Below are 26,415 nucleotides of genomic sequence, written 5' to 3'. Positions count from 1 at the left end.
GGCTGAGATAGGATCTCGGCCTTTTTGGTCGTAAGAATGGAAGAGGTAGGAAGTCACTGGTGGCTGCTCCCCTACTTTTCTGATCTTTCAGGTTTTTACCCCAATATCTGACTCCTGGTTTTTATTGATAAGATTAATTAGATATATGCTTCAAGGTGTAGAGTAGCAGGCAGGATTGATTTTCCTTGAGAATGAAATACATGAAAAAGACCAGGCTCTTGAGCTAGATAGAACTCTATGAAGAGGGGTGTGGCAATGTCAAGTTGCTTTTTATTTTTCACTGACATGTTTTGTTTAAACATTAATTTTTAAAGGTAATATACAAGTGTGGTGGTTGGAAGTAAAATGGTCTCCAAAGGGAATGGCACTATTGGGAGGTGTGGCCCTGTTGAAGCAAGTCTTGGAGGAAGTGTCACTGTGGGGGTGGGCTTTGAGGTCTCTCTTGCTCTTGTCTGCATATCAACATGTAGCTCCAGTGTTATGCTCCCTGCCATGATGATCATGGACTAAACATCTAAAACTGTAAGCTGCCACCTCTTTTAAATGTTTTCTTTATAAGAGTTGCCATGGTCATGGTGTCTCTTCACAGCAATAGAAACCCTAACTAAGACAACAAGATAATGAGTTTCATTATTACATTTTCATATACTCCATTTCCCCTGTCCCAGCTCTCCTCTGCCTCTCTTGCTATTTCTTCTACTCTTATGAATAACCACATTTCTTCCTTAATGTCATTTTGTATACACACACACACACACACACACACACACACACACACACACACACATATATATATATATATATATATATATAGAGAGAGAGAGAGAGAGAGAGAGAGAGAGAGAGAAATGTGGCTTCTGTATGTAAGATAAGTATGCAATATTTTCTTTCTCCTCTACTTCACCCTTGTTCTCATCTGTCCTGTCTTAGTCAATGTTCTAGTACTGTGGAAAGACACCATGACCAAGGCAACTCTTATGAAAGAAAGTATTTAACTGAGGGCTTGCTTACAGTTTCAGAGGTTTAGTTCATTATTTTGGTGGGGAAGCATGGTGGCATGCAGGCAGGCTTTGAGAACTACATCCTGATCTGTAGTAGATCAGAGAGAGAGGCTGGACCTGACATGGGCTTTTGAAATCTCAAAGCCCACCACAGTGTAACACTTCCTCCAACAAGGCCCCCCCACTCCAACAAGGACGTATTTTCTAATCCTTCTAATACTATCAAAGAGTTCCACTCCCTGCTGGGTGGTGGTGGCACAGGCCTTTAATCCCAGCACTCGGGAGGCAGAGGTAGGCAGATCTCTGTGAGTTGAGGCCAACCTGGGCTACAAAGGGAGTTTCAGGAAAGGCACAAAGCTACACAGAGAAACCCTGTCTCAAAACACCAAAAAAAAAAAAAAAAAAAAAAAAGACTTCCATTCCCTGTAGACTAAGCATTCAAATATGAGCCTATGGGCAGACATTCTTATTCAAACCACCATATTCTCTCAAGACTTAATAACTGTTCCCTTTCCTCACAGTTATCTTTCTACTCTCATTGCCTACATATTTCTAGGTTCTGTGTAGTCGGACTTTCTTGGCCCGCCAGTCCCCAAATAATGACACAGAGACTTATTATTAATTACGAAAGCTAGGCTTTTCACTTAGGCTTGTTCGCAACTAGTTTTTATAACTCAATTAACCTGCTTCTATTAATCTACATTTTACCATGCATTTTTTAACCTCTCTTCTATTTTGTATGTCCAACTTCCTCTGTGTCTCGATGGTGTCTCTCGCCTCTCTTCTTCCCAGAGTTCCTCTCTCTCCCCAGAAGTCCCACTTATTCTTTCCTGCCTAGCTATTGACCATTCAACTACTTATTAAATCAATAAGAAGGCACCTTAGGCAGAGACATATCTTTACAGTGCAAAAAAGATTATCCCACAACAATTCTGTGTATGACAAGAAAACTTGTAATATCTGTCTAAGTTTAGCCTATTTTGCTTAACTTTATGATCTACAGTTCTATCCATTTTCCTGAAAATAACTATTTTATTATACTTTTCTTTTAAAGATAGAGTCTCACATAGCCCTAGCTAGCCTTGAATTCATTGTGTAGAATGCGATAATGACCCACAGCTTCTGATCTTTCTGCCTGCATCTTTTAAGTACTGGGGTTGCAGGCTTGTGCTCCATACCCTGTTTATGCAGTGCTGGAAATGGAACCCCAGGCCTCATCTACACTATGCAAGCACTCTACCAACTAAGCTACATTCCAAATCCCAGTTGGATTTATCTTTACATTAGAATAAAACTCTTCAATGTGAAGTTTTAAGCAGAGGCTAGTATGCGCTCTAGGAAACAGTTGGATTTCAGGGAAGTGATGGTTCAGGCTTTTTCTGTGGCCCAGGCAATCTCGATAATGAGTGATAGTGGAGAGAAAGAAAAGTGCATGGATGCGGAAGATATTGCTGAAACAGAACCAAAGAGTGTAGTTATGAGGACAAGGGAAGAGATGAGGAGAACGCCAAATCTGGAAGTTCACCTTGAGGATGAGCTCTTTAAGGGTATGTGTTATCTTTCACTCATCTGACTGGCCAACAAAGATTTGTTTCCCGTGATTAGCTTATTAATTCTTGTTCTAGACACTGGCGCAACAGAAAAGCATAAGAATGACTCTTACCACATTGGCTTGCAGGTTAGTGGGAGAAGATACCATTACAATACAGTATATTCAGCTATTTAGCTAAATATACGATGCTATGGAGACTGCTGAGAAGAGGGGTACCTAAGCCAACCAGATGGGGGTAAAGGGGAAAACTGCTCATGTTTGTATATTTTTTTCTTCCCTTCTCCTCCTTTCCTTTCTTCCCCCTCCTCCTCTCTCCTCTGTTTCTTTTTCTCTCCTCTCCCCTCTCCTCCCTATCCCTTCCTTTCACTCTCCCCCTCTTCTCCTTGTTTTGAGACAGGGCCTCTTGTAGCCTATCCAGGCTTACCTCAAACTCACTACATAAAGGAGGATGACCTTGAATTATTGATCCACCTGCCTCCACCTCCTGTACTTATTGGTGAAATTATTAAGGCTACTCCACGTGGTTAAAAGGAGATTTATTTAATGGCGTAACTTACAAATTAAGGGATAGGTAGGTCGCGGGGTCTGGGGAAGGTGTATCGCAGTCCAGCGGTGTTCTCTGGAGCTCTGCTTGGCCCACCTCCACCGTCCAGGATCCCGGCCCAGAGAGAGCGCTGGCCCATCCAGATCTCTGGTCTCCAGGTGCCTCCTTGGCCCCGCCTTGTAGGCGTGACAGTTGCCGAAGTCTCAATGGGGGTTGGAACTTCCAGATCAAAGCTGGAATGGCTACCCACTACATGTACTGGAGATGCAGGTGGAGTTAAGTCTTTGGGGACAGCACCCTTGGAAGAGAGATTACAGTAGTTTTTTTAGGAATGTTGACTAGTTCCTGTAACAATGGTTGTTATAAAGAGAGTAAACCAGGCTCCTGAATCTCTGTGGTCTCCTGTCTTACTGTGCAATCTCCTCTTCTTCATGTGGTCAGTTCTCTTTCTGTTTTTCTTCCATATTGTGATCTAGCCAAAGAGACTCTAACCAGAGGCCAAATAAATAAGACCACCCAATCGCAGACATTCAGCTTCCAGAATTGTGAGATAGGGAAACTATCTATAAATATTTTGTTATAGAAGCAGAGGATGTACTAATAAAGAGAGAAGATAGGAGAAAGGTGTGTATGTATATGTGTGTGTTGGGGGTTGGAAGGTGTTAGTACAGAAAGTGATGAAATGTTTGAGGGTTATTGAATATGGAGAAGGAAAAACTGAAGATGAAACATGCAAGTGGCAGTATAAGGCAGTGGATAATGAAGTATAAATTATATTGCAGATCAGCAATATTCAGAGTCAGAAAGTATATTAAGGATGAAGAGGCTACGGGAGACTTAATGAAGGAAGTAGTGTTCAAGCTGCATACTAAAAGACAAGGAATCCGCAGATGGGCCCGTAAGGGAGGGAAGGATAAGGTAAATCCTAGTAATTGGTCAGAGAAAACCAGTGAACTTCTGTGGTCAGATGAGCAGAGTGAGCTTTGGACCAGTGTCAAAGGTTAGCTTGGTCTAAATGAAGGTATTAGGTATTTTGTTAGGAAAGTTAGGTGAGCAATAAAGTTTTGTTGATTTGAATTCTTTCCCACCCCAACTCTTGCTAGCTCTACCAAATCTACCTAGAATGTCACCAAAGGACGTGTTGTATTCAATGATTGTGAATGGCTGCCTTTTTATCAACTTCTTTCCATGAATTCTTTGCTTATATGTAAGCTTAGAAAACAAGACTAGTCTTCAGGGAGGTTGACAATGATTCAAAGATTGATTCATAGATGAAATGTGTATTCCATAGACACAAACCTTCACTTCAACATTTTAAACCCCACTGCTGTACAATCTCTTCAACCCTTTCCTGAAGTTGAATCAGGAATGGAACGAAGAACTTGGGTGATCTCTATCTGCTTGCTATTGGGTCAAAGATGAAGCCCTGTGGTCACTTGGGCAGTCAGTAATTCTGGCAAACTCACACACATGGCCTGGAAGGTGAGATAGTCGAGCTAATACTAAGAGTATTTTTGTAATGTCATGTAATGACAAGGCAAGCTCAGAGTCATATAACCCTCCCACTGAAGAGTGTTGTGCCAGGGGAATGCCATGCAGTTTCTGTCTCTTGAAACTGTCATTTACAAGAACACTTAGTGCTGGGGTAAATTTGTCCTCAGGGAGTGGCATATTAAGTTCTAGATTCCACTGTAGGTCTTGGGTAGAAATGACTGTGATCAGAGGCACAGAGGCAGCTGCTTTCCCTGCTCTTTGAGAGGAGACAGATTTCAGAGAAGTGCAGCATAAAGAACAACCCAGAAGATATTATAAAAATGCAAGAAATAGAGTAGTTGAGTCTCTCTCTCACACACACAGAGGCAGAGACAGAGAGACACAGAGAGCTTTCAGCATGTGCTTGAGGTTAAAGATACAGTAGGTTTTTATGACCATGATGATAAAAATGTCTCACTAAGAGGCCAGAACTTCAACATCAGTGACATCAAGAAGCTATGGAGAGATAGATCCGTAGTTAAGAGTTTACTTACTGCTCTTTCTGAGAACCCGGGTTCAATGCCCAGCACCCACATGGAGGCTCACAATGGTCTGTGACTCCACTTCCAGGGAATCCAGCACCTTGTACTGGTCTGTGCAGGAACCAGGTATATATGTGGTTTGTGTACACATATGAACGTAAAACACTCCCTCACATAAACTGAAAGTAAATTAAAAAATGTACGACTGTTCATCATGCCTCATTTTCTATTTCCTAGAACATGAGAAAAATAAACTCTATTTTGAGCAGAATTACATTTTTTGACGATCTTACTGCAGAAAAATACATAAAATATGAATTTTGTCATTTTATGAGCCACAGAAGGTATGATAAGAACACTTACTCCTTTATTGCATTTGAACCAGGTATATTATAAATAAAAAATTAGTCATCTGTATAATTTAAGTTCTCTTTTTAAAATCAGTGGTAACCTATAAACTAACAAGTTGTTAATAAAGCAAGAAATTGGCGCCAATGCATTGTGGTAATATAGCAAGCTACACCACTCATTCATCTAAAAAGGAGACTTTTTTGAGATGGGGTCCTCACTATATAGTCCCAGCAATCTTGGCTAAGTAGACCAAGCTGGCCTCAAACTTGCAGTAATTCATCTTCTTGCTTTTCCTTTTTTGCCTTTGTTATCTGAAAAGCCAAGGCTTCTAATTCTTTTATTTCATTTATTTGTTCATTCACTTGTGTATGTATAAATGCTTGGGTGTGGAGGTCAGAGGACAACTTGCAGGCATTTGTTCTGCTGGTTCTGCTGGAATTGGTTCTTTCCTTCCACCGGGGGCTCAAATTAAAGCAATCAGGTTTGGTGGCAAACAGCAAACATCTTTACTCTCTGAGCCATGTCACTAGCCCTAAAAGCTAAGGTTTTTGTGAAGATTTTTTCATTCACCTTTTCCCAAGACAGGCATTGTGGGTTACACCTGTAATCCTAACACTTAGGATACTGAAGATGGAGGATGATCATGAGTTTTCAGTCAACCTGTGATGCTGGCAAAATCTTACCTTAAAAAGAAACATGGAACCAGGAGGTGGTGATGCACGCCTTTAATCCCAAAACTTGGGAGGCAGAGGCAGAACAATCTCTGGGTTCGAGGCCAGCCTGGTCTACAGAGCGAGTTTCAGGACAGCCAGGGCAATACAGAAAAACCCTGTCTCAAAAAACAAAAACAAAAACAAAAATCACCCCCTGCCCCCAAAAAATTATGGGAGAAAGAAAGGAAAAAAGAAAAAGAAAGAAAGAAGGCTTCTCATTTTCCATGCAAAATTTCCATGCCAGGAAAATGTTGAAACAAACATGATTAGAAAAAAAAAGATTTTGAACAAATTTTATTTTCTCCAACTGATCCTGTTAAGGAGTCATTAAGTCAATTGAGGGGATGATTAGGTACATGGTTAATTAGGTTTGTATTAAGGCAGATTAGGAAAATACTTTTCCTTATATATGAGACCCTGTCTCAAAAATAAATAAAAATATTCCCTATTTTCCAGATCTGGAGTAAAATCTTTTGTTTCATCCCTGTTACTGGTACTGGTAATTTTTTTTAAAATTAAATTAATATCTCTCTCTCTCTCTCTCTCTCTCTCTCTCTCTCTCTCTCTCTCTCTCTCTCTCTCTCTCTTTGTGTGTGTGTGTGTGTGTGTGTGTGTGTGTGTGTGTATGCATGCGTGCAGAGGCAAAAGGACAGCTTTGGGAGTCAGTTTTCTTCTTCCACTGTGTGGGTCCAGGGCTCAATCTCAGTTTGTCAGCTTTGGTGGCAAGGGCCTTTACACCACTGAGTCATCTTAGAGGCCCCTGATATTGGTAATTTGTTCTCTCTCTGTCTTACTCTTCTCATAGTCTTATTAGAGCTTTGATTATTTTATTGATTTTTTTTATTAAATTTTCTCTTTGACGATTTCATACATGTTTGTAATGCATTGTGGTTTCTCCCATCCTTACCTTCTCTTATGTTTTCAAAGAACTAACTCTTTTTCTGTTGCATTCGGTCACCCCAGTCATCAAGAATTCTCTAGAGCATCCACTTCTTTTGTATATGATTCTCCCCCATTGTGTTTCACATTGTGTTTCAATGGCATTATGCATTCCTTCAGGCTTTCCTGCCCTTGTCTGTGTCTTAGCAGGCACTCCATTAGTGGAATGTACTTTTCTTAGTCTTGCTTCTTATTGGTGACCACATCTTGTTGATACCTTCCATCCATGTACTAACCAGACTTGACCTTGCTTAGTTTCTGAGATCAAAGGAGATGAGGCATGTTCCACGTGTTTTGTCTGTGGTCTGTGGACCTTGCTTTTACACTTAAAAAGTGGTCTTCATTTCTTCATTTTTTTGAGACAATCTTGTTGTGTAGCTCAGTTGACCATTAGCTCCCTCGGTACCCTTAGCTAGTCTAAAAATTATTACAATCCTCCTGCCTCAGCCTCTTTAGGACTGGGATTATAAGTGTGACCCACCACAATAGGCTCAAAAATTTTATTTTTATCAAGATCAGTTTAAATAATAATTGAACAAAAATCTTAACTTCTAATTAAAATCTTTACTGAAGTCCTGCATCAGCTTCTGCCCAGTGCTATTCACCAAGCCCTTTAGTAGTTTTGTCTTTAGAAATCCTATTGATTGGGAGCAGACCCTCCTTATCAAGTCATGCTTCAGCTTTGATCTTGGTTCTGCCGTTTCCTATCTGCATGACCTTAGGCAAAGGACATTACATCCCTGGTTTCATGTTCTCTCTCTGTAAAATAAGATGACCTCCATTTATCAGGGTGTTATAAAGATAAATAGAATGTCTTTGATGTTACTTAGTTGCAAGTAAATATTAGGAATATTTTAATGCAATGAATTAAAATCAATATTATATGGGAAATATTTATGAAACTATATTGCAATCGAGTTACAAGACTACAGGAAAAGATGTGTGCGTATATGTGTGTTCACACACACACATACATAAAAAGAATGAAAGGACATAATTGTTACTCAGATTGATGCTTAACTTTGGATAATGGAAAATCATTGCAATTTATTTATGTTTCCCCGTTTTTAATTCTTAGGGTTATCCTGTAAAAGATTCATAACTTGGAAAATATTATTTAAAAAAGAAATATTCATGTGTGGTGACATACTCTTACTTGGTCATGTGTAGCTCACCATGCTTCAGAAAGGATGTAAAGCAATGTATAATATAGGAAGATAATGAAATGCAAAGCAAAATGAAGAAAAGGAGACAGTACAGACTGGAAAGATACTATGCAGTGATACTGCTAAACATTTACAGCCAGGTGTGATGATGCACACCCGGAATCCAGAAATTTGGGAGGCTGAAGCAGGAGGATCAGGAGTTCAAGGCTAGCTTGGGTTACATGGCAAAACTCTTATCTCATAAATAGAAATATGAGTGCTTTGTGTTTTATTTTAAATAGAAGACTGTCCTAGGATATCTAATGATTGTGAGTTAATGGATAAGATAAACTTTGTAAAAGGTGAAACATTTATACGATCTGAAGAGAAATCAGAGCTGACTGAGCTCGTGGGAGCTCATGGACTCTAGACCGGGCAGCTAGGGAATCTGCATGGGACTAACCTAGGCCCTCTGCATATGGGTGACAGTTTTGTAACTTGATCTGTTTGTGGGGCCCCTAGCAGTGGGACCAGGGTCTGTCCCTGGTGCATGAGCTGGCTTTTGGAGCCCATTCCCTATGGTGGGATGCCTCACTCAGCCTTGATGCAGGGGGGAGGAGCTTGGTCCTGCCTCAACTTGATATGCCATGCTTTGTTGACTCCCACTGGAGGCCTTACCATTTCTGAGGAGTGGATATGGGGGGGTGGGTAGAAAGGAGGTAGGGGGAGGGAATGGAATGGGAGGAAGGAGGGGAAACTGTGGTTGGTGTGTAAAATAAAAAAAAATAGTAATTTTTTAAAAAAGCAGATAATTGAGGTAAAATAAAAATTCTTAAAAATGAAACCAAATGTGTAATAAAAAAGATTAATTTTGTAAAAGAAGGGCAGCATTTTCTAATACAACGTAATAATATTAAAATGATATAGAAAACAGAGGAGCATTTTACAGAAGTTTTCAGTAAGTTGGAGATTCTGATTATTTTATTGTTGGCACAGTAGGCAATCCCAAGAAAGGCACGGTTGGTATTACGTTCTCTTCTCTTTGTGTGATAATTTGCCAGTGACAAATACACTTGGATTGCTTTGGTGTCACTTATCTGTTTGGAATAAATTGAGTGAAGATCCTGACTTTCACAAATAAACCCAAACTGAGAGTGCCACTCTTGCCCTGGCTCTGCCATTACTTAGCTATGTAGTAACTCTTTGGACTGTTCCTCCCTTGGAACTTGAGAAACCTTAATGAGAAGATTGAACTTTGACCTTCTGCAGTCCAGTGATACTTCCACTTACTTAGAAAGGTACATTTCCTTGATCTTTCCACTTAGAAACTTTATAGTATGCCAGTTGTCCTATGCTATCAAATGTCCACCATGAAGCTGGTATTAACATTATCTAAATGTCTTTTTCACAGAGAGACCTCTGTCCCCTAAAGCTGTCAAAGGATTTGACACTGCTCCGCTTACCAAGAATTACTACACTGTGGTGAGTGTTCAGAGGACAAAATTATTTTAATTCAACATGGAGATGTTTCACTTGTCAAACCACTGATCATTTGAGGTGACACAAAAGAAAGATGGGATAAAGTTGCTTTGTAAGGTTCCAAGGCAGTTTGCATCACAATGGTGTTCATATACTTGTGGAAGTCTTACAGATAGCTGGAGGGTTCACATCCACTATACTGACAAACTAAAGAGCTGAGCAATGCTCCAGATCAAGGCCGCCTACCAGTGGTGAAAGAGAAGATGGTAATATCTAGGCACACTGAAATTCAGTGACATGGCCTAATCATGTATTTAAAAGCAGGCAAGTCCCCAGGTCCCTAAGACGGAATGAATTTTAAGTGATTGTGTTCTATGATTTTACTGGAGAGTCAATCAACCCATAACACCCACTGGAATATTATCAATTCTATTTTTGATAAAAGCCTGAAAGGAAGACTGCCTTTTGACATAGAAGGACGAATGAAATGGCTCTGACTTGAACACAGATATGTCAAAGTATATTGGCTATAAATAGGGTATGTGTAATACTTAAAATAAGCTCCTGTTTGAAAAAAGAAATTGCATCATTCTCCTTAATCTATTCTCTACTTTCCTTCATTTCCTTTCCAGACTTGGCCTAGTCACTAATGAAAAGGTCAAGTCCTCATTACCTCTAAGTTGCCTTGTCTGGTGCCTCATGATCTGCCCAACCTCTCCTGAAATCCAGATTCAGTTTTTACCCAGTGTTCTACATGCATTCGCACTGCATGCTCATTTCATTTTGTGCATGGATAAGGAGTTTTTAATCATCTCTGTACAAGTATATGAGTGTCACTTGGCTTCCAAATTTTAATTTCACTATGCAGTGAAATACAAATGTTCCATACTGGTGATATAAACAGTAGGTGATATGAAAAATCAAGAAAAAACTCCATAGGTGCCATGGGCAACAATCAGAAAAGAGCGTTTTCTCCATGGCTTTCCTCCCGCTTCCAGTTATAAAGGCATGATTCGGCCGAGCTAACCTCCCATCTCCCTTCAGTCCTCATCAGCTCTTCCAAATGACCTTCTACTGATCTCAGCTTTAGGGAAAGGACTGAGTCCAATGGCAGTTGAAGCTGTGCCATAGCTTCTCTGTGTGCATCTGCAGCGTCCTGGCCCTCGGCTGTGCCTTTCACTATCATCTATCTGACTGCAACAGTTCAAAATGTTGAGGGGATGGGTTGAGGTAGCTCAGTGGTACAGTATTGTCTAGCATGTACAAGACAGAAACCCTTGTGATTCTCATATGCTTATATTATATGCAAACCCTTGATGGACTACAGTTTGCATAATCCATCCTCTAGTGAAAAGCATATATATATTGCTTCTAGCTTTAGTTGTTATAAACAATTCTGCAGGCAGCACCTTAGCCATAGAATTTGATAAGGATCTGCAGCGTAGATTCCTAGAAGTTCAATTTTGGGCTCAAAAGATATATTGTTTTTAAAATTTTTGATATATATTATATCAAATGTCAATTTTAATAAAGAAAAGAGGCGGTCTTGGGCAATTCATACTGGTCCAAAGGGAAAATATGTAGAGCTTTTGTGTTAGTATTACTTAATATTTTTTACTATTTATTTATTTTGTTGTTTGTTTTTTTACATTGTATCTTCTGCAGCTCAGGCTAGCCATAAACTTACTATATAGTTGAGGTTAGCCTTGAATGTCTAATCTTCCTGTCTCTGCTTTGCATGTGTTGGGACAGCAAGCATGCCCAGTTTGTTTGTTTGTTTGTTTGTTTGTTTTTGAGATAGTCTGACCTTGTTGGCCAAGCTGTCCTGGAACTCAACACACTGCCCAGACTCCTTGAATTATAATCTTCTAGCTTCTGCTTTCCAAGTGGTAGGATTACAGAATTGTATCACCATGTCTGGCTTATTATTGTTTTATTATCGAGTACAGATAAATTGTGTGTATTATAACTAGATATGGTTATAAAGAGATTCTTGTTGTTTGATTATTTTTAATCCACACTACTTTGGAGTTGAGTAGTTAGGGAAAAAATTGTGGTAATGAATTCAAAGTATGTCCCAAGTGATCTGATTATCCTTCTTATCTGTGGATATTTGAGACAAATAAAAAATACTATCCCATTCAGAAAACTTGAAAATCATTATTCCACATGAAAGATGTCCCATCTAACCTAATATCAACTCTCCCCTCTAAGCATCATTAATACAATTAATACATATTCTTTACTAGATGTAGTGTCTGAATTTTATTCCATTAAAAACAAATCACATAAATAACAATGAAGCAATATAGAAAAAGTATAAAGAAAATAAATACAACTAATTTGAAATGATTGCTACTAACACCTAACTTTTCTGAGAAATATATGTGTATATCTGCACATATTTCAATATATATTTACATATGTGTATATACATGTATATTTTAATATAAAAATAAGATCTATGTATTTTTCATTATTCTCCTTTATGGAAATTTCTCTATATACACACTCCAGCTGTATTTGTCTCTCACTAGAGCTTTTCTTAAGGTCTTTCATTCAGTGAGTCCTTGCTGTTACAAATAGCAAACTTTACTTTGGCATTGTGTATTAATCAAGTTTTCCAGAGAAACAGAGGAAGGAGAGAGGAGGAGAGGAAGAAAGGAAGGAGGGAAAGGTGTAAATAAAGAGATCGTCAACACATGAGAGAAAGAGTAAGCAAGGGATTTTAGTTTTACTTATTTTTATTTTTATTTTTTGAGACAGGGTATGACTGTGCAGCCCTGGCTGGTCTGGAACTTGATATGTAGATCAGGCTGGCCTCCTGAGTGCTAGGATTACAAACGTGCAGAACCACACTGGCTTACTTTTCTAACAGATGTTTGTTCATTGCCTTTCATTGCCCTGTCGCTGTGTGCGGCACGGGAGTGTGGGTTCACGTGGGTCCACGGAATGAAGACTCAGAGGCATCTTAAGAATGAAAATAGCCTTTCACGGCTGCACGGGGGTCCAGCCTCGAAGGACTGAAGCACTTTCCCTTCGCCTAGGGCATTTTTACTTACTCTCTATTTACAGTTTAGCCAGTTAATTTCTGTACCTTCAAAGCAACCTAAAAGGAGCTCCCAGAGACCAAATGCCAAGTGCAAATTACCTGATTTCTCAGGTACCTCGGTTTTCCTGGTTTCCTGGACCAAGTTTTGCATAGTTCTTTGGTCCTTGGGGGACTCTGATTATTGACTCTCAGACAAGATTCACATAGGGTGATAAGAGAAGCAAAAGGTAAGAGAAACAAAAGGTGTGGTTAAACAAAGGAAGGATTAGGGCTAGGTGCTACTCTCTAGAACCAGGCCAGGAGCTCAGCAGGAACGCACTACATTGCCCCTTATAACTGTATATTGTACAGGAGGAGGGGATTAAAAAGGTAAAGAACAGGAGTGGAGAAGGATTTTATGCATCTGAACTGTCAGGCTTGATGTTGTGTGGTCCCATTGGGAGTACAGGGCAGACATGATAGCATCAGCCACATAGTTGAGAACAATGCAGAACTGTAAACCATCAGAAGACAGTCAATTCAAAATGTGGCCAAGCAGTTTTTGTAGCAAAAGCACTGGGGAGTTTGTTAAAACTATAGGTATCTGGGGCCCCAAAGTGACCTGCTACAGAAATCTCTGCTCATGGAGATGGCGCTGTAGTGTTTTAATCAACTGTTCTGAGCCCATCTTCATTTCCCCCCTCAACACAAAGGTGGTTTGGGCAATCATTTAAACTACAATCTGAGGATCACTGAGGGAAAGGTTGAAGGGAGGAGGCAGGATTTAAGGCAGGTCTTAGAAGAGAGTTCGAATGGAGCTCGAAGCAGAGAGATGCTGAAAGGGAATCTAGGCGGGGCAGCTGTTGGAGGAAATGTGTCCAAGCAAGAGGGACATGGCTGCAATTAGTCAAGAGCGGCCCACACAGTGTTTCTTCCCCCATTGAAATGTCCCTCAGTAGCTCACTGAGTGAAAACGCACTGGCAAAATACGTGCCAAGAGTGACTCAAGGAAGGCTTCTTAGGCTCACAGTTGGAGGGTGCAGTCCACCATGGAGGCAGCTTCCATTTCATCTACTCAGGAACTGGAGAGAGGTGATTGGTGATGCTCTGCCCTTTCTCCCTTCTTATTCAGTCAGAGTCTCCACCTCCTGGAATGGTACCACTCACATTCAGAGCATGTCTTCCTTCCTCAGTTAAATCTCTTTGGAAATGTGCTCACAGACAAGCCCAGAAGTGTCTATAAATTGTGACTCCCAAGTGTCTATAAATTCAGTCAAGTTAACAGTGTAGATTAATAGTCATGATGCTTAAATGATATGGCTTGCAGAACTGGCATGCACTAGACAGGTGAGACAATGGCTGTAACATGGCAAACCAAAAGTCCTATGACAGCTCTTATGACCCATGCTGGGGCCTTCCACTGTCTCACCTCCTTTTCGCTGGTCTCTCTACTCCTTTACTTCCACCCTGAGTTTTCTCGGCCCTTTGGGAGCTTACCACCCCCTTTAAAATTTAACTCTCTCTCTCTCTCTCTCTCTGTGTGTGTGTGTGTGTGTGTGTGTGTATGTGTGTGTGTGTGTGTGTGTGTCTGTGTCTGTGTCTGTGTGTTTATGATGTCTGTGGGCATATGTGGAGGCCGAAGGGCAATTTTGTGGAGTCAGTTCTCTCTTTCCACTTTTTTTTTGTTTAAGAATGTCGTGCGTGCATATAATGTGTTCTGATCTACCTCTCAGTCTCTTCTCTCCAATTCCTCCCTATCTGCCCCAGCACTTCTCCCTCCCAACTTTCATGTGATCTTTTAGAAACCTAGCAAGTTCATTTACTGCTACTTGTATTCCCATGGGTATAGGACAATCTACTGAAGCATGGGTAACCTCTCAGGACCCACTACCCTGAAAGAAATGGACTCTACTTTTCCTAACAGCTAGGGGTGGGACTTCACGATCTTCTATATCATGCTGGGGTTTTATCTGGATTGGTCTTGTGCTATCTCTCCCTGTACTTGTACATGGCTTCTGGGAATAGAATTAAAGTTGTCTGGCATGTGAAGTATGGGATTTTACCCGTAAGTAAGCTGATCCTTACTATCCTCCTACTGCTCTTTGTGAGACAGGGTCTCACCATCTAGCCTTGGCTGGCTTGGAGCTCACTATGTAGACTAGGCTAGCTTTAGACTCATAGAGATCCCCCTGTTTCGAGTGCTGGAATTAAAGAGGACCACCACCATGCCCAGCCTTACTACTGTTCTTATCCCATAGTATAAGATCTTACACTGGTCTCCATGGAGTCTCTTCTCCATACTCCCCATTATTTTGTTACCCTGCTTCTTCCACTAATCTTACTCTTCCACTAATCTGCTCCATCTGAAGCCTGGAAGTTGAGGAAGTGATGGGATTATGTGGAGCTGTTAAGTCTATGGTGTTGTGAATGAGGTTGCTGGTATATTGAAAGTTAGTGACTTGGGGGTGTGAAATCAGCCAGTACCCTTGGAGGGAGGTAGACAGTTTTACTGGCATGAAGTCAGATATGACACAAATACAGAAATATAGTGTCCTTTTTGCTCTCAAAGGATGTTTCCAACATGTTGTCATTTTTACAGGCACCAGAATTATCTCAGATTTCTACAATATAGTTTTGCTTTGATTTAAGGTTTTCTGAGATCACTATAGTCTTCCTTCATAGAGCATACTTCTATTTTTAGACATTGTTTATATATTTAGCCTCTTAAAACAATTTCTTCATGAATTTTGTTATTTTTTTTCTTGAGACAAGGTCTTCCTGTGTCTCAAGCCGACCTAAAATTCACCTCTAGGCTGGCCTCGAACTTGTGACATTCACACTTCAGCCTCCTGATTACAGGAATTACAGGTGCATGCCACCACACCTGGCAATCTCTTCATACTTACATGGCTCCTTCCTCTTAGAAAACTTAGTTCCAAAGCTGTCTTCACTCCAAAGCCTTTCCAGGAAATGTAGGACATTTATTTTATGGAAAAATAATAGTCCAGACTAGATACAAGATTGCCACCTCTTTTTCTGGGGCTTCATGCCATATATTCTATTCTGAAGTCAGGGAAAGGTTAGTTCAGCAAATGGATATACAATGTCCTCATGGAGACAGAACCAGGGAGGCACTGGCAGTGTCTGGACACAGCCTAGCTTAGTAAGTTTGAAGGGATTTCAGCCCCATCCAATTGGACTGCTCTCAAGTTGGTTGGTCTGCCAAGCTCCTTGCCTTCTGACTCACCACTGAGGCCTTCTGTTATGGAGCACACAGCCTTCTCTGTCTGCTTCCCTCCATAGCCTTTTATATGAGGCACCCCAAGCCCTGAGAAAGAGCCAGTCCCCATTCATCAGCCGCTCTCTCTTGAGTTTGAAGAAAGTGAGAAAAATCTGGGTGAATTTGGGAAGGAATCTCAAGCATCCCCTGATGAGCACCGCTGCCACTCAAACTGCTGCCAATCTCATGTGGTTTGAGAGGAAATAATGGAATGAGAAAGCTTTTTTCCCCTTTAGGGTGTGTGTGTGTGTGTGTGTGTGTGTGTGTGTGTGTGTGTGTGTGTGTGTGTATTTGTGCTTGTTCATGTGCAGGTACAGGTGCACATGTATGTATGTCAACCTTGTTTTTTTGAGGCAGGATCTCTTACTATGACCTAGAGACTGGCAACTAGGGTAGGCTAGCTGGACAGTGAGCCACGGGGCTACACCTGCCATCACCTCCCCAGCACTGGGATTACAAGCGTGTGCCACCACATATGACTTTGTATGTAGATTCTGTGGCTCAAACTCGGTTCCTCATGCTTGCATGACGGGCATTTTACTGACTCAGTTCTTTCCGGCCCCAACCAAGCTTTTGTCGCTTTAGTTCTGTGAGCTTGGCATCCTGCAACCTCTAGAACTTGCAGTTATGTGAGTTTCCGTTCAGGGGTGCAGAGGAACAGTTTCAGTAGAGGAGCATTTCCCTAGCTTGTGGGAGACTCTGAGCTCCATCTCCAGCATGGAGGAAGGGGGCAGGTCTTTCCTCCAGCAGACTCCTCTGCTCCCTTTTTCTTTATTTGAATAGTTATTGTGATTCAGGTCATGTGGCAGAGACAACAGTCCTTAAAGGGAGGATGAGGGTGTGAGGTAGCTCACTATCAGAACATGCTCTTTTTAGAAAAAAATGCACAAAAAGATGATTAGAAGATTCATTCCTTCTTAAATTTGAGAGGGAAGGCAGCATGCCACAGTTTGAGATTTTAATCCCAATAGAACTTACACACACAACCAAATAAATACTTTCAAAAGAACTGCTCTTTTATTTTTAAATATTTTTATTTTGTGTGTTTGAGTGTTTTGCCTGTATGTATGTATGTATGTATGTATGTATGTATGTATGTGTAACACATGTGTGCCTCCTATATGCAAAGGCTAGAAGAGGCCATAAATCACACAATATTCCATGAAGAGTCGAGCTCACAGGACTCAGAGCAGCTTTTTATTAATACTAGCCTGTGTTTTGACTATTTATTTTAGTGTGTGTGTGTGTTTGTGTGTGTGTGTGTGTGTGTGTGTGTGTGTGTGTGTGTGTGTGTGTGTGTATTTCCATCCAGGATGTGCGGTGGACAGGAGCATACATGCCATGGTGTGCATGTGGAGGACAACCTTGTGGAAAATGGAGTCTATGTTTTCTCTTTCCACCTTTATATGGGTTCTAAACCTCCCATTACATGGAGATTACATGGCAAGTGCTTTCACCTGCTGAACCATTTTGGTGGCCTTTTAAAAAATCAGTTTGTTTTTGTTTTGTTTTGAAACACTGTCTCATGTAGACTGAGTCCTCCCCCACCCTGAATTTGGTATATAGCTGAAGCTGGTCTAGAACTCCTGATCTTCCTGCTGAAACTTTCTCCCCAATCTCTAGGATTAAAGGTGCGCATCACCATGCCTGACTTTATTATCAACTTTTTATTGAACCTATATATTTTACAAAATGGCTGTATTCCTTTAGTAGTGTGCAAAGATTCCTTTTATTCTACATCAATACTGTTAGCATTTTGTGGATCTGGCCCTCAAATCCAGAGCTTCAAGTGTGCCAGGCAAGTGTGCTCTACCACTGACTTACATCCCCAGACCAATCAATAACCAAACTAACAGGTATGAGGTGAAAGCCCTTTGATTTGTGGTTCCTTGGGATAGGTGGCATTGGGTATTATGTACTTGCTGGTGACTTTTATGTTTTATTTTGAAAACTGTATATTCTGATTTCTCTTTCGCTCATTTAAAAAGTATAGGGTAGGCTTGGTGGTGGTGATGGCACACTCCTTTAATTCCAGCACTTGAGAGGCAGAGCCAGGCGGATCTCTTTGAGTTCAAGGTCAGACTGGTATACAGAGTGAGTTCCAGGACAGGCTCCAAAGCTACACAGAGAAACCCTGTCTCCAAAAACCAAAACACTGAGAAAAGTATAGGGTGTTTTTTTTTCTTTTGCTATTGAGTTCTTTACATTCCTTATACATTTTGGATATTGACCCCCTTAGTAGGTAATAGTTGCAAAAGATTTTCTTTCATTTTGTAGGTTGTTTTCATTCTGTTCATTGTTTCTTGTGTGTGTGTTGGATGTGAGTGTATATGCTCATGTGTGTACATGTGTGTGTGTGTGTGTGTGTGCGTGTGCGTGCGTGTGCGTGCGTGTGTGTGTGTGTGTGTGTGTGTGTGTGTGTGTGTGTGCATGTACACATGGAGACAAAAAGTCAGTGTTGGGTGCTTTACTCTTTGGCTTTCTTTCTTTATTTGTCAAGACAGGGTCTCACTATGTAGCTGGCCTGGGACTCAATACACAATATTCACAGAGATCTGCCTCCTGGGTGCTGGGATTAAAAGCTGGTGCTACCATGCCTGGCTTTCTACCTTACCACTTTGTTTTTGGACAAAAATGAACCTGGAGCTCAACCTTTTCAGTTAGACTGACTGGCCAGCAAGCCTCAGGGTCACTACTTCCTAGTGTTTGTGTGGCAAACACTTTACCCACGAAAACCATGTCTCCACCTCTTGTTTCTTTTGCTGTATAGAAGCTTTTTAGTTTGATACAATCACATTGGTCTATTTTTGCTTTTGTTTCTTGTGAATTTAGTATCATGTCCAAAACAAGTTATCACCTGGAACAACACAATGGAGGTTTTTATCTGTCTTTTTTTTCCCAGTAGGTTTATAGTTTTGGGTTTTGCCTGTAGGTATTTAATCCAGTTTAAGTTGATTATTTTGTGTGTGTGCGTGGTGTGAAATAAGGTCCATTTTGATTCTTCTGCATGTGTATGTCCAATTTTTCTAACAGCATTTATTGAGGAACCTGTCCTTCCTCAGTTATGTGTTTTTGGTAACTTTGACAATAATACATTGGCTAAAAATGTGGATTAGGTTTTTTATTACACTTTATTTACTTAGTGTGTGTGTGTGTGTGTGTGTGTGTGTGTGTGTGTGTGTGTATACATACACATGCATACCAATGCACATGTGGGGGTCAGAGGACAACTTAGAGGAACCAGTTCTTTCTTCCACCCTGTGGGTCCCAGGATCACACTCAGGTCATCAGGTTTGGCAGCAAGCACCTTAACCAACTGAGCATCTTGTTGGTCCCCTTTGTTACTGTTTACTATTCTACCCTTGTTCTTTGTTCTATTTTCCCCCACATTTTCCTGCTTTTTGTTGTTTTAATTGAGTATTTTATATGATCATATTTGTCTCCTTGACATCAATTATATATATATATATATGTATGTATATGTGTGTGTATGTATTTTATTTGTTTGTTTTTATGACATATAGTTTTGCTATATAGTCCTGGCTGAACTCACTGTGTAGACCAAACTGGCCTTGAACTCCTGCCTCTACAACCAAAGTGCTGAATTACAGGTGTGTTCTACTCCACCTGGCTTCTACTATATTAAAAAAATCTTTCCATGGTTGCTTTAAAGTTTCCAATGATCCCAATATAAATCCACATCAAATCCAAGTTTATTTTCTTTTTCATATTTTGTGTATGAGAATATGTGGTATATGTGTTTGTACAGGTATGCATGCATATGTGTGTGTGTGTGTGTGTGTGTGTGTGTGTGTGTGTGTGTGTGTGTACAGAGACCAGAAGAGATGTCATATGTTCTGTTCTATCTCTGTCTTATTCCTTTGAGACAGGGTTTCTTACGGAACCTGGAGGTAGGCTGGTGGCCCACAAACCTCAGCGATCCTCCTGTCTCTACCCCTATACAATGTTGGCGTCAGCAACTGGCCATGCCTGGCTTTTCATGTGGGTGCCTGCATCTGATTAAGTCTTCATGCTTGTGCAGTGACTGCTCTTACCCACTGGCTCATTTCTTCAGTCTTCTCTCTCTCTCTCTCTCTCTCTCTCTCTCTCTCTCTCTCTCTCTCTCTCTCTCTCTTTCTCTCTCTCTCTCTCTCTCTTTACCATCTTTATCCTCCTCTTCTTTTTTCTGTTTTGCTTTTGTTGTTGTTGTTGTTGTTTTGGTTTTTGAGACAAAACATGATGGTTACTCTTCATCGTTAACACGATTGGATTTAGACTCACCTGGGAGACAGATCTCTGGGAATGTCTGTGTGGGTGTTTCCTAAGAGGATTAACCGAGGAGAGAAGGCCCACTCTGAGTGTTGGAGATCCCATGTCATGAACTGGGGTACTGAACTGGATACAAAGGGGGAAAAGGAACCAACAAAGTACCAGTATCACTTGTTCGCTGCTTCTTGTTCCATGGAGATGTGAGGAATGGAGTACTCTCAGCTCTACAATCCTGCCGCTAAGGAGCTACCTACTGTCAATGATGGGCTCTAGCCCCTCAAATTGTGAGCCAAAATAAGGCCTTTCTTAAGTTGCTTCATGCCAGATATCTGCTTCCAGTTATGAGAAAAGTAACTATTTGTTCTCCCAGGGTTCTCATGTAACCTAGGCTGCCCTTGAACTCCTCATCCTCTTGCCGTCTCTGAAGTGCTAGGATTACAGGCATGTATCACCACATGCCTGAGCTTCCAAGTTCATTTTCAAACAACATTACACAAAGATATACTCAATATTCAGTTAGTAAAAGTATCTTTTATTAATAAAGTAGTCCTAATTCTTCCCTCCCATGCCTTGTATTATTAATACCACTCACTTCACTCACACATAAACATGCCTATGTGTACACAGATACTCATGTAATCAAATGCATTATTTCTGTTGGTACTAGGGATAGAACCCAGGACCCAATTTTGAATAATTTTTATTAGCTGTTTGTGTGTCGGTGAGAGAAAATGAAAATTATTCTTTGACCATCACTTGTTCCCTCATGAATATTCTTCTCTTCTTTACACAAATGCAAGTTTCTCCCCACTATCACTTTCCCTCCAGACACTCTCTTACAAGAAAGGAAGCATTTGTTTGAATCTTCAGAAGATTCAGTCCACGGTCCTTGTCTCTGTTGACTTGGGCCAAACATCATGGTGGCAGCTGTGTGGGGGAGACGAGGTAGTTCATCTTGTGGTGGGCAAGACACAGAGGTTCAAGAATTTCTAGGAACATCTCTTGAAAATCAGGCCTACATGGAGCTGATAATTTCCTTCAGGGTGTTGTTTCAGTTGTCTGAGAAAGTCTTTATGTCTGCTTTACTTTTGAATAACAAGTTCACAGGCCGCAGAACTCAGTGTTGGTGGGTTCTTTTCAATGAATGCCAACATTCCCGATATCTGACTTTGTCTCTGATGCTTTCACTGTCTCCTCAAATTCATTGGGCTATCGTTAGTCTTTGTTTGTTTTACGTGGCACTGGGGATGGAACACAGGGCCTTGAGCATGCTAGACAAGCACTCGACCACTGTTACACCCGATCTCTCGCTGCTGTTTCCTTTCACTGTGGCTTTGCCATTTCATGTTGGAAGCCTGACATGATGTGCTGGGTCAAAGAGACTGGAGAGCAGGTGTTCAGTACTGTGGTGGTGAGGTGTGGAGACAGGGACACGTTCTAGTTTCCCATGATCATGTGTTAGACCCTTGGTGAGCCTGGGCCCCTCGACTGTGCCCTTTACTAATGCTTCTTTCTCACTGTCCATTCTCAGGTGACACAAGATGGCTGGAGGGGCTGAGGTTGCTCAGTTCCTGTCTACATGAGTCTTTCCAGCTGGCTGGAGTTGAGATGTTCTCTTTCCATGTCAGTTAGACTCTCACGTCAGTTAGATTATGAGCTGGTAAAATAGTTTCTCCTGAGGGCTGACATGGTTAGGAACTAAATGTTCCCATGTTGTTTAGCTACCAGAATATGCTGGTGTCATACTGGCTGCTTTCTTCTCCTTCTGCCTGAAAAGTAAGGGTATTTCCTCTATTTTTACTGGAACAAAACTCACAAAAGGGTAAGTGTGCTTTCATGACACTGAACCCCTTGAGTGCTCAACTTTCAGATTCATCTGCTCTGAGTGCTCACCAGCTTGTCAGTTACAGCAAAGGTTTTGCTACCTGGTCTTGCTTCCTGTGGAGGTTTTCTGTGGGTCTCTGTGCCGGTCCATTGTAAGTCTCAGTATCCACTCTTCAGAATAGATGTTTTCTATAATCTCATTCCTTACAGATTTATTTCTTTTATTTTTCATTTCATCTAGCTAAGTGTGTTAGAAGGGAGTAATGACTCCCCAGCCCCTTGAATGTCAAATGAAAAATTAGAAATCATCCCTCCTTGAAAAATAGATTTATTCTTTGAGAATTTCCTTCATGCATACAACAAATTTTGACCACATTCGCCACTACCATGTCTCCATCTGAACTTTATGTCCTCTGTTTTTTTAACCCATTGAGTCCAATTTACCCAGGAAGCATATCTGTTTTAAAATTGAAGTGCCTTGTTTTTACTTAATATGGGCATTTGCATTTAAAATTAGTTTCTTGAAGCATCATTTTAATTGAAACCAGTGAGTTTCCACTTTTTTTTAAGAGAAGGTCTCATGTATTCCAGGTGGGCCTTGGACTTCCTGTGTAGATGAGAATGACCTTAAACTCCTGATCCTCCTGCCTCCACTTCCCGAGAACAGTGGGATTCTAAGTGTGAACTACCACACCCAGTTTGTGTGGTGCTGGGGATGGAACCCAGGGCTTTGTGCATGCTAGTCAAGCACTCTACCAACTGAGTTCCAGACCCAGTTTTTGCATTCTGAATTTGCTTTTCAGTCATCCCAAAGCAGTTTCTAGTTGTCTTTATTGTAACTGGATTTTTTATAGGCAGTAACATTTCTGTTCCATCATTGGACTAATTTCAGAGAGCACCAGTTCTTTCAGACCTCTGAATTTACATTTGTAAAGAATAGTTTCTTAGCAATAGGGGAACTGAAAGTAGACAAAAGTGGCTGGCAGTAGGGCCTATAATTTAACCCTTCACTGGTCTCCTTTTTTGTTGTAGGCTCAGTCCTGCTCAGGCTAGCCTTAAACGCACTGTGTACATAAGCTGGCCTCAACCCATCTTTCTGCCTCAGCTTCCTGAGTGTTGGGGTAATAGGCATGTGCCTTTATGCTTAGCAAACCCTTAGCTTTGGAAACCACCTTATGGCCTTCTAAGTCACTGGTTCCCAACTAAGGTGACATTACCCTTCTGAGCACATTTTTGATGGTCGTAACTGCAGCGTGGGATGGAACACAACTGGCATCTAATGGGTAGAGGTCAGGGATGCTGCTTAACTTCCCTCAAGATGTAGGGCATTCCTCTCCCAACAGAAACTTCTGGTCTGAAATTCCAATAGTGCTATTATTGGCAGAAATGCATTTAGCCTCTTAAATTAGTCAAAGTGTTTGCCACTTGCCCAGTACCTACCTGTGCAGCATCTCACTACTACTTCACAATGGTCCCTGAAATGTCACAATCTGAGATGAGGTAGGCTATGCCTTAAAGCTGAAGCAGCCTGTAAGCCAATAGCACAATTGGGACTACCATCCCCCAGTTCAATTGTTCACCAGAAAGCCAGCGGTTCCTTGGTCCCCTGCTTACTTCAGCTACTCCACTTTTCAAAAGTTGGTCATCATGCTTTGTCTTGTGAGTACTGCCACTCTTTGGTATCCACAAGGATTGGCTCCAGGGCCTCCTCAGATACAGTTGTTCAAGTCTTTCATATAAAATAGTCTAGAATTTATACATGATCTTTTTGCATCCTCTCCTACACTTGAGATAATCTCTATGCTGCCTGCCCATGTATGTGCGCCATGCTAATAATTGTTACACTATTAAGTATTACTTGTGATTCTGGAAACTGAACCTAAGACTCCACACATGCCAGGGCAAGTGCTCTACCTCTAAGCTACACCTTCACTTTTTATTTTCCCATTTTTTATTTTGAGATTGGATCTGACTAAGTTACCCTGGCTGACCTCAAACTTGAAGTCCTCTTACATCAGGCCCAAGGGTAGCTGGGATTAGAATCTTGTGTTATATATACTATATAATTTAAGAAATAATGACAAGGGAAAAGTCCATATGGATTCAATTCAGGCGACCTTTTAAACCTATTTTCAATCTGAAATTAGCTGAATCCTGTGGAAGCTGAAGCCCTATGGAATCCAGCTCATGTGGAAGCCACAGGTACACTGTCAGCTGTGCGTTTCCGCCTTTTTGGTAGACTAATGTGCTTCTCCTAGCCATACATGTTTCTCTCTGTCTTGTAGGTTCCTATTTAATGTCTTCATCTTCAGATATGGTGGAAGTTCCCTATCTGTAAGCAGCATAGCCATTAGCATAGGAAAGATCTTTCAATGAATTAGAAGATGTGAAAAAATATATAAATATAACATATAGCAAAATAGTAACTTGGTCATGTATAATTGCTTGAAATGAAGGTTTTATATGCTTCCAGAACAGGCTGAGAAATGGGGGATGATCTTCGAACTGGTGGGAAAAGAGAACTTGTGGGGTCCTACATTGGTTGTTGTGCCTATAGATTTTATTAGCTAGGTGAGGTGGCATACACTGATAAAAAATTTCAGCACTGTAGAGGCTTAAACATGTGGATTATGGTGAGTTTGAGGCTAGTTCGGGCTACGTAGTAAGTGCCAAGCCATTCAGGACTAGAGTAAGACTTTGTCTCAAACCAAGAACAAAAAAGAATTTTGTGTTATTAATAACAGATAATTAGTGAATTGTTCTCCTCATTAAATTCTTCACAGTACTGTCTCCTTTTCTATATGAATTGTTCATATGGGCACTCTTTGTTTTTATTGAAAGACCAGTTTTAATCCTGCTTAACAATGTACTATATACTATGATTTTGTTCCATAAATGTCTTATCAGAAACAATACAGAAACCAAATTCTTAATGTTTTGTGTCATAATTATCTTTGAATTCTCCTAGTCTTGAATCTCTATGTTTTATACTTTTATTATTCATAAAATGGGAATAGTTAGCCTTTATTAGCTAACCTAGCCCTTTCCTCGATGAACTTATTTAAAGCATAAATAATTGTGACCAGTACCATGTAAATGGTAAGGCTCCTCCAGTTGTGGAGAATTCACAATAATTGTGTTCATATGAGTTACTTCATCCAACTAGTTGTCAGACAATTATTAAAATATTTTTCTAGTGTGAACTAAAATACATATGCATTTTTGTATTCCTGACATCTAGCATCAGCCTAAGTAAACTGGAATGCTTTTTTCTAGGAGTTTGATTAGAAGATCTAAAGCTCTGACCTTGGACTTGCTTGACAGTTATGAGACCTTAATTCTTGTTTCTCTACAGGTGTTACAGAACATCTTGGACACTGAAAAGGAATATGCCAAAGAACTTCAGTCTCTTCTCGTTACTTATCTAAGACCCTTGCAGTCTAATAACAAGTAAGACTCTTTAAACCCTTAGTAAAACACAGCAAGATAATGTCAGCACTTGGAGGCATTACTCCTATGTCACTGAATAATTGATTTTGCTCTTTAAAAGAATTCCCACAGATCACAGGTTGCCAAGAACATGGTCAGGACAACGGCAATTATGCAAGATGTTGCTTTTGGAGAGCTTGGCTTGCTTTCTGTGGAAAGAATGAGCTGATCTGAGATTCTGCCTATGACTATTTTCGTATTGGGTATTTTTTTTTGCCTCCTTATATATTTTTTTTTAAACTTCAACACTTGGCACTAAACAATTGTACATGCTTATAGGATGGAGTGTGATATTTCAGTACACCTCTACAAAGTGTAAAATCAGATCAGGGTAACTGGCATATCCAGCAACTGTTTTGAAATATACAATTGCTTTTTGGCATCCCTAGAAACCCTACCGTTCTGTAGAACATTAAGAATTTATACCTCCTATCTAGCTGTACCCTGTACCCCTAAACTGTCCTTTCTGCATCCTACCATCCTCCTTATCCTCTCATAGTTTGGTAACTACTCTTCTTCTAAAGTACGTAAGACGTACTTTAAAAATATTTTTTGTAAAAAATTTCCATGTAAGTACATATTTTATGTATTACTCATATTCCCCACCCTCTTACCATCCTGTTTCTTGTCCTTTCCCCTCTTATTACTCTTCTTTATTCCCCCACACAGTTTTCCTTCTACTTTCTTTTTTTTTAAGATTTATTTTTATTTATTATGTATACAGTGTTCTGTCTGCATGTGTCCTTGCAGGCCAGAAGAGGGCACCAGATTTCATTATAGATG

General features: G+C 40.5%; 1 protein-coding gene across 5 annotated transcripts in view; it reads left to right on the top strand.

Annotated features, from left to right (window-relative positions):
• Arhgef6 (Rac/Cdc42 guanine nucleotide exchange factor 6) overlaps positions 1-26,415 on the top strand; it is a 129,268-nt gene that overhangs the window by 49,819 nt on the left and 53,034 nt on the right. For all 5 annotated transcript variants that reach the window (XM_052739857.1, XM_052739849.1, XM_052739840.1 and 2 more), the window contains 2 exons: positions 9,672-9,742; positions 25,499-25,593. In XM_052739857.1, coding sequence (XP_052595817.1) covers positions 9,672-9,742; positions 25,499-25,593 — 166 coding nt within the window. The remainder of the gene's footprint in view (positions 1-9,671; positions 9,743-25,498; positions 25,594-26,415) is intronic.

This window comes from Peromyscus californicus, unplaced genomic scaffold, assembly GCF_007827085.1.
Source record: "Peromyscus californicus insignis strain IS unplaced genomic scaffold, ASM782708v3 Scaffold_10__1_contigs__length_136768540, whole genome shotgun sequence".
Classification (NCBI taxonomy): domain Eukaryota; kingdom Metazoa; phylum Chordata; class Mammalia; order Rodentia; family Cricetidae; genus Peromyscus; species Peromyscus californicus.
The sequence above is the reverse complement of the archived record's forward strand: the minus strand, read 5'-3'. Positions and strand labels throughout refer to the sequence as shown.